Source organism: Lethenteron reissneri, chromosome 35 (genome assembly GCF_015708825.2).
Source record: "Lethenteron reissneri isolate LAM-NWPU_2019-01 chromosome 35, ASM1570882v1, whole genome shotgun sequence".
NCBI lineage: Eukaryota > Metazoa > Chordata > Hyperoartia > Petromyzontiformes > Petromyzontidae > Lethenteron > Lethenteron reissneri.
This window is the reverse complement of record NC_083813.1, coordinates 10,976,973-10,989,945: the sequence shown is the minus strand read 5'-3', so window position 1 is coordinate 10,989,945 and position 12,973 is coordinate 10,976,973. Positions and strand designations below refer to the sequence as shown.

Here is a 12,973-nt window from a genome sequence, read left to right as displayed (position 1 = left end):
CCCCCACATTTCCCCCTCCCCTCCTCCATCCTCAACGCCCGGCCTGGATGAAGTAAAAATTCATCATTAATGTTCTATCCAATGTCGCTCTCCAGCACACGCCGTGTAGGATAATCGGATTCATTTCAGTCCCGTATTTAACCGAACTTCTTAAGCTAATCCGGGTACGGGGGGAGGGGGGTATCAGGGGGGGGTTGAAGATTTACCCCCGCCCCCCTCCCTCCCAAGCTCATCACATCTCATCACCCCCGTGAGTGAACACCCACGGACACGATGTAGCCACTATGATAGACAGATCTCGCTCGCCACTGATGTTAGCCCGTGGCGGGGAATCGAACTGGGCTGACGAGCCGCGATCACCACTGCGCCACCGCTCTCCAAAGACAAACATCTACCCCCCCCCCCCCACACCTCCTGCCCTCTCTTATAGACTTAGAAGGCTGTTGGGGCAAGTGTCAATAGCGAGCACCTATGAAGGCCAGAACGGTACACGTGGGGATGGGTGGCCGGCACCACCGCATTTGTCTCCCCGGTGGCGATGTTCACGCACCGCACCGCGTACCCATTTGAGGCTGAGTCGACTTAGGGGAGGCCCAACACCACGCGCGTGGCACGGGTGAGAGATGGCCGCAGCGACGTTGTGAGAGAGCGGCAAACCCACGTTTCTGAAGCGACGCGAGTTCGTGATGTTATCCGTCTTCGTTGGTCAGGATCTATCCACGACTGGATGAAGGCTTCTCTGCCAAGACGCCATTGTCTCTCGCTGGCCCTGCCGTGCACAAGCTATAACACTGGTCAACACACTTTTTTCTGGCATAAGGTATTCCAACGGTTCTAAGGTAATTTTGGGGTGCTGAATCCAAATCTGGCATCAGTTTTTGTCTATCAAATATTGCATTTTCAATAAAAACTGCAGAAGAAAAGTATTAAATAAGTGTGGATATCTCCATGAAATGATATTATAAACACACTATCCTAAAAATACAGCACCATATTTTAACACTAAATCAGTCACTGACTCGCAACAACTTGCAATCATAAGTGACAGAGTTAATTTCGGGTAAAATCAATTAAAATGAGGTATGCCGATAGCATAAAAATGAGATGTGATAGAGCAAATCTGAGATCAGATTTGGAATCAGCACCCTGAAATTAGTCTAAAACAGCTGCAAAAGTCCAGGCCAGAATTTTTTTTTTTTTGTTGACCAGTGTAATTTACTGATTTTAATTTTACCAGGTCAGGCCCACTGAGCCGTGAAGCTCTTTTCTTAGGAGAGACCTGACCACAAATGATAGCTCAACGAAGTGGCTTATCGCGTGGAAATGTATAGCAGCCAAATACTCTAAACACAAAATGGGACCCTTTTTTTAAAACGCATGTTTATTCTAAATGTGGAGTGGGAAAACCCGGAGGACCCGGAGAAAAAAAATCCACGCGATCACGGGGAAAGAAGGAGAGAGAGCATGCAAACTCCAAATATACAGCGGACGTCAGGGTCGTGATCAAACCCACGACCTCCTGTATACCAGGCGAGGTAGTTAACATCTGCTAGCCACCGTGTAAAAGTGTGTTGGTGGCGTCAACGGCGTTGGCCATGATGAGGCATTGACGTGGCCCAGCGGTAGGGCATTCGCGGTTCGAATCCAGCGGCCGCCCTGGTTACTACTGCGGGTGTAATAACCGCGTTGGGACGACGCGTCGTCTGCTTCCCGGTTAATGCTGAAGATCCCCTGACATCATTCGCATCGGTAGGCCATAGTGTGGCAGTGTCAGGGTATAAACATTAGACAATGGCTCACTTGAGATTATACGTAGCAAACATCGCCAGGCCCACACCCTCCCAGCTTTTCTCTTGCAAACAAAGTAAACTAACTCGATGATGGCGTCTTGATCGTGATATTTATCTGGGACAGCCTCATTGTGCCTCGAGACTCTCTTTACATTTGTGTTGGTGGACGAGCTGATGTCATTACTCATTATCTGGGTGTCAACCCGGGTGTGTTCCCTCCTCTTCTTGGTTATTTCGGTAAAGTCACGTAGAAGGGAAATAATAAAATAATAAAAATAAAACATAATAATTCTCACGACGTTTCGGCCACAAGGCAAGCAGCCGCCCTCAGGTGAAGAACAGGTCTGTCGGAAAGACGGCTGCTTGCGTTGTGGCCGAAACGTCGTGAGAATTATAATGTTTGAATTTTATTATTTTATTATTTCCCTTCTACGTGACTTTACCGAAAGAACCAAGAATAGGAATCCCTGCAGTCACTCGTGATTTTTATTTAATTTTTATTTTACTTTTATTAATTTTAATTTTAATTTTTACCTCTGTGACTTTACCGAAAAAAACCTAAGAATATGAATCCTTGCAGTCACGAAAGCTTCAAATCACGCAGAGCCCCATAGACCACAGAGACCTATACACTCAGGCAGAGACCCATAGATTCAAACAGACCCACACTCGTACACAGACACACATATTGACACACAGGCTCGCTCAGAAACCCATAGACTCACACAGCGACGTACAGATCTGCCCTAACAGTATCCCACCATCTGGTTTTCGGGCTTCCCCCTTGGTCGTCGGACTCGTGGAAATATAAATATAGGCACTATATTTATAATTATTCTAAAATTATTACATTTGCATCTGGCTCCTTCGGACGTGGGTTGGGATCTTTTGCAGTGGCTGCTATCACGGTCAACTTTTGATGATCCAGCACTCACCAATAGAACAGTCACCCGCACTCCGACGGCCAGTCTCCCTCCTTATCTCTCTTGTATCGCTACAACTTACCACCACGGATACTCTTCGCATTGAACTTCACTCGTTAGAGACCTCCACCAATGTTGACAATTCGGCCGAGCAGTCACCGACTTCCTTCGCCTGCATCCACACTCGTCGCATTCCCACGGGAAAGTCAACATTCTGATTCTGACTCGGTGTCGAACCGCCGCTCTGCACGTCACAAGACTTTTTCACTTTGCGTGCTTCTTGCCCAGCCATTGCCCCACGATGGAATTTCCCATCCTAACCTTCGTCTGTTACAATTTTAGTTGTACAGTTTGTTGCTGACCGCTTGACGATTTGGGCCCCACGATCAGCAGCAACCCCTGATTGTTTTTTTTTATATCATTAGAATGTTTCTTTTACACTCCATCCCATATTAATTGGGGCGCTTCGGTAGCGAGATGTTAACTCTCTCGCCTGGTATACAGAAGGACGTGGCATCGATCCTGACCCTGACGCCTGCTGCTGTATATTTGGAGTTCGCGGTGTCCCTCTCCCCGTGGTCGCGTGGATTTTTCACCGGATCCGCCGGGTTTTCCCCCTCCACATTTAGAATCAACATCACGCGTTCAGAGCATTTGGCTGCTTTTACATTTTCCACACGATGATAAGCCAACTTCGTCGAGCCATCAGAAGTTGCTTCTGAAAAAACTTGCTATAATATATCTCTCTGTGTGGGCCTTACCTGGTAAATTTCTATATTTTAATCTCTGATGGTTCTAGCGTTCGTCGTGAGCCGCAATGATCTTCCCCTGCTCGTCGCTACTCTCCACCACGGTCCACTGAGCTGAGAGGCTGCCCATTAAGCCCTGTCCGTTACAAATCCAGATTTCGGGACCCGGACGGATTGTACCACACGTGTCTGACTCCCCACCCCCCCTCCCAATTAATCCCAATGTTTATTAGTCATCACCGGCCGTCATCTATCCACTGCTGGAAGAAGGCGTCTCTGCCCAGCGCGGTCTTGGGCTGTAAGAATCCACTTACTCACGAGCTGATTCCATTGCTCCAACCTCCATCGGTTACCTCTGGCGTGTTCGTCTTCCTATAGCTGCTACTCCGTCGCTAGTCTCGACCAAGGCCACTCATATCATCAGCCAAGATAAGGTGATTAAGCTGCAAATGTTGTCTAACCCGCGTGGTCCTCCTCTTCACGTCTCTAAGTGTAAGACCCAATGCAGAAGATCCCCGGGGTTTGAGCTTCCACGAAGCTCAGGGTCCACCCTAAACCGCATCCACCGCACAAACCGTGGCACCAGATGCTAATACCTGATGCACAAATAGGAAAATTAAAAACTCTCCAGTCGTAGTGGTGCGACTGTGGTCATCCAGAGCAAACCGTGACAACGTATAACGACGCAATGCCCGATCCACAAATACGGTGGAGACATCGCAGCGACGATGCAACTCCGCTGCTCCTGACGCCGTATTCTTTGGCTTTACCACCTGCATGTGACATTGTAGTCGTCGTCGTGGCTCTGCGTCTACATCAGCAGCAGCAGCAGCAGCACGAATGCAGAAGAAGTGTGATTCGGAGAATGCGACCGATCATCACGTGCTGCTCTGTGCGTCCTTCCAGTCGTGCGTCAGCGCCCGTGACGCTGATCCGCGCGTGCCATCGGCGGTGAGCGCGCAACGATCACAAACGCCGTCTCCGTCGATCAGGTGGAGCCACAATAATCGATTTGTCTCGCACGGTCGCACCTCAAGGCGATGTAAAAATCGCGGCTCCTCTTGCCTAGTCACGCCGTCGTTACGCTCACGGTCTCGAGCATGTATCGGTGTATGGGGCGCTCACGGCATTGTGAAATAAGCTGTTGTTCTTTTACACTGTTGTTGTAAACACGTCTGATGGTGGTTGTCAAAGGGGCCCCAACTTGTAGCTTTCGCCACTGGGGAGAGGGGGGGGGCAAGGCACCCCCTGCCCCCAAACTCGTTGATCTGCTGGTGGCACCGCGTCATTGTCAGCGCCGACCCACGTGGCTAATGTTCCTTTCTCGTCCGATGTCTGTCTCCGATCATCAACATCACCAACATCACCAAGCGTGGGACGGGGAGACAAAACGCATCGCCTTTCCCGTGGCTCGTGATTGTATAAACACAGTTGGTGTGGAGCATCGCCATCATCACCATCGTCACCGTCGTCACCCATGGCCTGCCCAAGCCGTTAGCATATTCCGAGGCCATGCGTGCCACGACACAATCCACACAGAGACATCTGCACAGCGGCTCATCTCATACCCTAAGGAACGAGAGCGAACAAATGAGACACGGCAATAGGGGGATGATGATCCAGACCATGCAACCGAGTCAGACAACGTAATTGTAGGAGTACAAGAACAACAACAACAACAACATGAGACGTCGAGACGAGACGAACGGAGCGATACAAACGAGATGGGCGCAGCGAGACGTCGCATCGCAGGCGACGGACTGCAGTCAGCACAGCGGTACAATCGGGAAGGTGCACAGACGAGACGCTTCGGGGACAGCGGAACTCATTCCAGACCAGACAGGACAACGCACGCGAGACGCTACGGAGGAGACGGCGGAGGCGACACACGCACAAAGACAGTGACACGGCAGGTAGTACAAACGGCAGCTGTCTGTGTGTGTGTCTATAATAGTGGATCTCGTGTGTGTGTGTGTGCGCGTCTTTAACTGGCACAAGCAATAATAACAGTGGGGAAGTGCGAATGATAACATGTAATCGATGACATTTTTTGCGAGTAAAGCAGTGGCACCGTGGTTATCACGCAGCGATATCATGAACCCGGCGACCTGAGTTCGATTCCCGGACACGGACAACTTGGCATCGGCGTCGGCTGATTCCCAAACCGGTGCCGAGTCGCCTGCTCACTCCACCAACTCGCATTCACCAGAGCGGTGAAGCATGGTAACAAAAAACAAGTCACACTGAGATCGGCCTGGCGTGGGGAGGCTTTCATCCAGCAGTGGATTGCCAAAAGGTCTGAAAGGTTCAAGCGAAATCCCCGGTCATGCGTCCGCAGTCTGGTTTGAAAGCTTCTCTCGCGCGCGTGTGAACGAGGGGGAGATGCACGTGGTGAGTCTGGTCGCTACGCGGCGCGGTTGCCCAGTTTATCGACTGGGACACGCTCTCAGATCGGTCAACACCGCCACCCCCCAACATCCATCGCATCACCCGCTCACCCGATTAATCGGACGGTTGAGCGATTGGTGATCACAGTGTAGTGTCATTCGTTCGATCGCGAGTCTTAAGGCACATTTCCAGGAGGGTGGGCGCTTGGATTTGGAAGTTTGGACGATTTCCTTGATAATAAGAGCACTTTGAATGGGCAGATCGAGTCATAACTGATGATGGTGGTGGTGGTGGTGTTTACCAGTATGGAACACGGGCGCGCGTGCGTGCTTACATGAGCCGTAACCTACCCACTGCTGGATGAAGTGGCCCCAAAGCCGTCACATGTATCACAATGCAATTCAGCGTAACACTGGTTTAATATCAACGCCCGAGAAACCCGACGGCTGCTAACACCAGCGGCAAGCGAGTGATATCTCAACCATGCCGCAGGTCTCGCCCTCCCGCCGCCACATCTTCGCTAACCCGCACTGACCAGCGCGGTGAAGTATGGTCAAACAAGCGCCGCGAACGGGCACGAGAAGGGCTTCGTCCAGCAGTGGCTTGACGCAGAGGGGCGGAGGGAGGGGGGCTAATCTGCCTCGGCGTTCTATCTCTGTGCCTCCGGTGTCGCTACGTTGATGGTCAAATGACAACGATTTAGCTTCATGCGGCGTGGGGGGGGCAGCAGTGACTCGCGTGACACACTGGCGCAGTCACGCGAGCCGCTGTCGAACCACGCCGCTGCGATTGCATTCAACGAATGCTCGCGGGAGGGGGGGGGGTGGGGGGAGTCCATCGGTCGTGATCAATCCACTGCTCGATGAACGCCCCGCGCGAACGAGACAATAATTTATCGGCCTCGTCTTGGAGGACCCACCCCGTCGTCCCGCGGCTTTGTCACTCGGCTCGCGATTCTCCGAACCGGAGGCGGTCGCCCCCCACTGATGGTAGCCGGCGAGTCGCGCGCCCGTGACAACTTTTGTCCACCGGTGCGAATGGTGCCATCAAAACCGCCAGTGTGTTTCTCCGATCGCTGAGCAGGTGGCGCAGCGGTGAGCGTGCGACGGCTGCGGTTGTCGCTATGGAACGGGCGAACGCATGAGTTCGACATCCCGGCCACGGTCAACCATCAGTGGCTAGCGATGGGTATGTGCACAGGGCACGGAAGCTGACTTCCTTTGCCGAGCCGCGCTCATCGAGGGGGTGGGTGGCCAGCACCACGACCGGCCGCTTTTGTCTCCCCAGTGTTACCCACGTGCACAGCGCGCATGCAAGTTTGTGCGTCTCGGGGTGCAGAGTGGTGAAGTACGTTCACATTAGAAACCACGACCGACGCAGCGTGGCGGGAGGGCTCCATCTAGCAACGGCTTGGCAATGGGATGGCAAAGTCTGATAACCGCATTCTCCGCATTGTAAAACGCAATGGAGTCTCACGTGTTGTGTTTTATTTGGCGGCGAGGCTTATTATCCGGTGTGTGTGTGTGTGTGTGACCATATTGGTATAACGTAGTTGACACGAGGATATTGGGGTGGCGTCTTACTTTCAGGAGCGTCTATTCATCCGGAGAATGCGGTAATACGATGATTGCGATATACATTTTGTGTGTGTGTGTTTAGTTATATAACCACCCAAGAGCTGTGTGTGCGTGTTGTAACACAGGAGCGCGATTGTGTGTGTGTGTGTGTTTTCTGTTGCATTAATGCGTTGCGAGTTGCGAACAAACCCACACTTTTCACGAAGCCGCCTGAGACCACGGTCTTTTCATCGTTGCCATCATCAGCACCACTGCTGGATCAAGGTCCCCATCCCCATCCATGCATCTGCGCCGCCGCCTCTTACGATCGTGCGACGGGAATATTATTTCCACCTTCACACGAAGTGACGATCGTCTTTTCATAATTTCAACAATAAGAAAAAACACAACAATTGCCAGACCTCACACACAGACTTCGTAGACAGACACACACACAGACGCATTAGACGTGTCGTACGCACAGCCCTTTCGTCAATTCACTGCTGGGTGGATTTCTCCCCGCACGCCGTGCCGTGCGTAAACGCTATCATGATCATCGGCACGTCAGCTGAAGGCGACATGCTTTGAGTGCGTTTGCCTGTAGGTCATAATGATCAGTCGTGGTCAATCCACTGCTGGATGAGGGCCTCCCCAAGCCTCTGTCACCTCCCACGGTGACGAACGGTGCAATGACATATTTGCGTCCGGCTGTCATGGGCACGGTGTGGTTTATAGGTGTTTGTACGTATGTCTGATTGTGCGCACGTATGTTGCTGAACGCCGGCTGTAAATGCACGCTTATTAAACTATGGCGGATAATTGATTTTTTATCACCTAATTAAAATCCCCGCTCGGGCAAACAACAGAGACGTATCGGCGCGTTGAACTACTTCGGCGTTTAACTTGTTCGGCGTTTAACTTGTTCGGCTCGCCAAGATTTACCGCGCGCATTCAAAGTGCCAAGCACTGCCCGACAGTGTACAATGTGCACGTGTTGACCGTGTCACTGCGGGGGAGGGGGGGGCACCGGGGAGACAAAGGCGGTCGGGCGTGGGGGTGCCGGTCTAAAACAACAAAGACAAAGCACTCCCGTATAGCCTTTGAACAGACTGTTGGGGCAAGTGCTGTTAGTGACACCTATGACGGCCGGAACGGCACACGAGGGGGTGGGTGACCAGCACCACGCCCGGCCGCCTTTGTCTCCCTAGTGGCGATGTTTACACGTCGCACTCGATACTCATTTGAGGCTGAGTCGACCCAGGCCCATGAAGGCATCAGAAAATCGCCACTGGTGTTGGCCCTAAACGGGAAATCGAACTCGGGACGCCAGGTTCATAGCGCTAACCGCTGCACTACCGCTACACACACACACACCACTCTCTTGCATCGTGAGCCGTGACACGGCCTTCATAGGTGCTGCTCGCTCACGACACCTGTCCCCACTCTCCCAAGGGATATTGTTGTTGTTGTTAATGAGCAAAGAAGCAACGGATGAGTGAAACGTATATGCACGACCCCTTTAAAATCCATTCCTTTACCCCCCCACCCCAAATCCCACAAGCTCCCCCCCCCACCCCCCCAGAGGCAAACCTTTAACGCCAATTTGCGTACAGCGGCGCATGTAACGCGTCCACAGAAGTTTGGGAATGCGTGCGAGCATTCATAATTAAAAGCCAAAGTGTATGTCACGAGCGAGCGGCCCGCGTGCGTGTCGCCAGCAGAGAATATGCGAGATAGCACGCGGTACCTGTGTGTGTGGATGTACCTGTGTGTACCTGTGTGCGTGTGTGTACATGTGTGTGTACCTGTGTGTGTACCTGTGTGTGTGTACCTGTGTGTGTACCTGTGTGTGTGTGTACCTGTGTGTGTGTACCTGTGTGTGTGTGTACCTGTGTGTGTACCTGTGTGTGCGTACCTGTGTGTGTACCTGTGTGTGTGTGTACCTGTGTGTGTGGATGTACCTGTGTGTGTACCTGTGTGCGTGTGTATACATGTGTGTGTACCTGTGTGTGTACCTGTGTGTGTGGATGTACCTGTGTGTGTGTACCTGTGTGTGTGTGTGTACGTCTGTGTGTGTGTGTATCTGTGTGTGTGTACCTGTGTGTGTACCTGTATGTGTGTGTGTGTATCCGTGTGTGTGTGTACCTGTGTGTGTACCTGTGTGTGTGTGTACCTGTGTGTGTGTGTGGCGTGTGTGTGTGGCGTGTGTGTGTGGTGTGTGTGTGTGGCGTGTGTGTGTGTGGCGTGTGTGTACGCGTGTGTGTGTTTGTGGCGTGTGTGTACGCGTGTGTGTGGCGTGTGTGTGTGTGGCGTGTGTACGCGTGTGTGTGTGTGGCACGTGTGTGTGTGTGTGGCGTGTGTGTACGCGCGTGTGTGTGTGGCGTGTGTGTGTACGCGCGTGTGTGTGTACGCGCGTGTGTGTGTATGCGCGCGCGTGTGTGTGTGGCGTGTGTGTACGCGTGTGTGTGTGTGGCGCGTGTGTGTACGCGTGTGTGTGTGTGGCGCGTGCTGTGAGCTTGTGTAGTTAGTCGAGGGGGTGCGCAGTGGCTGTGTCGAGAGAGAGAGGCGGCGCTTTGACACTGCGAGTGTACGGGGTGTGTTGGTGGGGTCGTGTGCTGGTGTGTGTGTGGGGGTAGGAGGGATACGGTGTGGGTGGTGGGGGGTAGGGCGCTGGTGTACGGTGGGTGGGTTGATGGGGGGTGGTGGTGGTGGGGGGGGGGAGGGCTGTGCACGCGTGTGTGTGCTGGAGGGAGGGAGGGGAGAGGAGGAGGGGGAGGAGACAGGCTGGAGGGGGAGCGACTCGTGCCCGCGGAGCCGGAGTTTCTGGGTGCTCGTAGGCGGGCACCGCGCACGCAATTGGCCGAGCACCCCCAGCCGGCACCGTCTCGTTTCTACATTTTTATGCTAACGAGATGATTTCTGCTCTCGCTATTGGCTAACGGTGGTGGTGGTGGTGGGAGTGGAAGCCGTAGGGTACCCCCACCCACCTACCCACCCACCCATCCCCCTATGAGGTCCGCATAGCTCGCGTCAGGCTGCATATAAAACGCCGGCGAGGCTGTCTGCTGCTCGCTCTACACCCGCGGTGGCGTTTCGTGTCGCGCGGTTTTTTTTTTACGTTTTCCGCGTTACATTTAAAAAAGAAAGCCAAACGCGCTTTTTACCCAACCCCGCAGCAACGTTTTATCTTTTTTGTTGTTGCTGCTGCTGCTGGTGGTGGTGGTTGCAGGAGCTCTCCGTTTCAACACCTTCTTCCCTGGACGATATATAACAGAGAGGGAGAATTGCCAGACACCCCAAAGGTTGACTCGCTTAAACAAGGTGGCTGGCGGTGGCGGTGGGGGGGGGGGTTTGCTTTGATTTTGTGTTACTGCTACCGACTACTACTACTGACGCACGTCCCCGTGGGGGGTTTCTTCGCGGTGATGCTCCGTCGTCAGTAAGCCGCCGCTGGTCTCGAGTCCGCTTGGTCCAGATGAAGAAGCGTGCGTCGGCGTGAGCGAGCCAGCGAGTGGACTTGCACGCGTGTTGATCGCACTTCAAAGGAGCCATTGACTTTTCCTGAGAGGGGGAGACGAGGAGGAGGAAGAAGAGACGCAAAAGGCTGCGACTCGCGCTCTTCCAAGAGCCACGGACGGAGCTTGCCAGCTGATTTTTATTTGTCCGGGAACATCACAACTGCAGCACGCGTACAACTTAACTCTGCGTACAGAGAGGGGGGGGAGAAGGGGGTTTAGTTATTCGAAGTTTTTTTTTAATACTATTTATTTATTAATAACTATTACTACCACGCGCGCACCAACTATTCCGACTTTTTTTATGAGTGGACTTTTTCAGCACCTCAATGCGCCTCGAGGTACAGATGGCTGCCGACCTGCAGCCCATCCACAGCGATCTGCCCACGAGTCCCCTCGCGATGGAATACGTTAACGACTTCGACCTGCTCAAGTTCGAGGTGAAGAAAGAGCCACTGGAAGCAGTCAACGGTAGCGTCGTACGGCCCTGCAGTAGGGTAGCCGGATCCCTCTCCTCGACCCCCATGAGTACCCCGTGCAGTTCTGTGCCCTCGTCGCCCAGCTTCAGCGCCCCCAGCCCCAGCGACCCCAAGACGCACCTGGAGGAGCTCTACTGGATGAGCAGCTACCAGCAGCTGAACCCCGAGGCGCTGCACCTGTCGCCCGAAGACGCCGTCGAGGCGCTCATAGGCAGCAGCGGCGCGCATGCCCCGCACCTCCAGCCGGCTTACGACGGTGGGTACCGGCCGACGCAGCAGCAGCAGCAGCAGCAGCCGGGTCAGCCTGGCCAGCAGCAGCAGCAGCAGCCGCCGCCGCATCTCATGGTCATGGGGCCACACCACGAAGACATGACGCCCGCTGGCTGTCAGCAACAGCAGCCGATGCCCCCCGGCGCTCATCACCCGCACGGGCACCCGCAGCATCACGGGCATCCCGCGCACCCCGTCCACGCGCACGTGGCGCAGCAGGGCATGGAGCACGAGAGCGTGCAGCAGCAGCACCACCAACACCAGCAGCAGCAGCACCACGAGCAGCAGCAGCACGATCAGCACGATCAGCACGACGAGGAGCTGGAGCAGCACGAGCAGCATCACCATCACAACAACCACCACCACCATCACCACCACCACCACGCGCTGCACGGTTCGTCGCACGTGGACGACCGCTTCTCCGACGACCAGCTGGTGTCCATGTCGGTGCGCGAGCTCAACCGGCAACTGCGCGGCTTCAGCAAGGACGAGGTGGTACGCCTCAAGCAGAAGCGGCGCACGCTCAAGAACCGCGGCTACGCGCAGTCGTGCCGCTACAAGCGCGTGCAGCAGAAGCACGTGCTCGAGTCGGAGAAGGTGGACCTCATGCGCCAGGTGGACCACCTCAAGCAGGAGATCGTGCGCGTGGGCCGCGAGCGCGACGCCTACAAGGAGAAGTACGAGAAGCTGGCCGGAGGACGGATGGCGGCCGCCGTGCAGCATGCGGCCGCGGCGGCGGCGGCTGCGGCTGCAGCAGCCGGGCAGCAGCAGCAGCAGCACGCCACAGCGTTCCGCGCCAAGGCGGTGAGCGACGAGGCACGATCTCCAGATTTCCTCATGTGATGCGGAGATGTCCGTCGTGTTTCCTCCACGCGCGGGTCCGTCGGTTCGTTCGGCCGCTGCCCGGCTGTAGCCCCGCCAGCGTCACCGACTCATCCTGCCCGCGACTCGCGCTGCCGACTGCTGCTGCTGCTGCTACTGCCCTGCAGGCTGCTTGCTGCTGCTGCTGCTGCGGCTGTTGGCTGATTTGCCCCGTGGCGCCACCGCCAGTTCCCCTGCCAGCCGGGGCCCACTCCGCCGTCACCATCCTCCCCCAGCCATAGTCCACCCCGACCCCCCCCCCCTCTACCACGACCCCCGAGAAACACTGCGACCCCCCCCCCCCCCAACCAACCACCCCGTGACCCCCCCCCCTCTCGCCTGACAACTTCGACCAAGTTCTTCATCATCCACCACGGCCCCCCTACCCCTCACCCCCAGAGCCGGTGGGTGCTTTTTGCCGGTGGCTGACTTTACCCCCCTC

General features: G+C 54.7%; 1 protein-coding gene across 1 annotated transcript; it reads left to right on the top strand.

The window, feature by feature from the left end:
• The first annotated feature begins 10,223 nt into the window (after positions 1 to 10,223).
• LOC133350931 (transcription factor MafB-like) lies at positions 10,224 to 12,653 on the top strand. The gene has a single exon (XM_061565773.1). It carries the CDS (start codon positions 11,251 to 11,253, stop codon positions 12,511 to 12,513), a length of 1,263 nt encoding a protein of 420 aa, XP_061421757.1. The 5' UTR covers positions 10,224 to 11,250; the 3' UTR covers positions 12,514 to 12,653.
• Positions 12,654 to 12,973: the final 320 nt, after the last annotated feature.

Coding starts and splice junctions, on each gene's coding strand:
- LOC133350931 (XM_061565773.1), top strand. CDS start 11,251: ATGCGCCTCGAGGTACAGATGGCTGCCGACCTGCAGCCCATCCACAGC.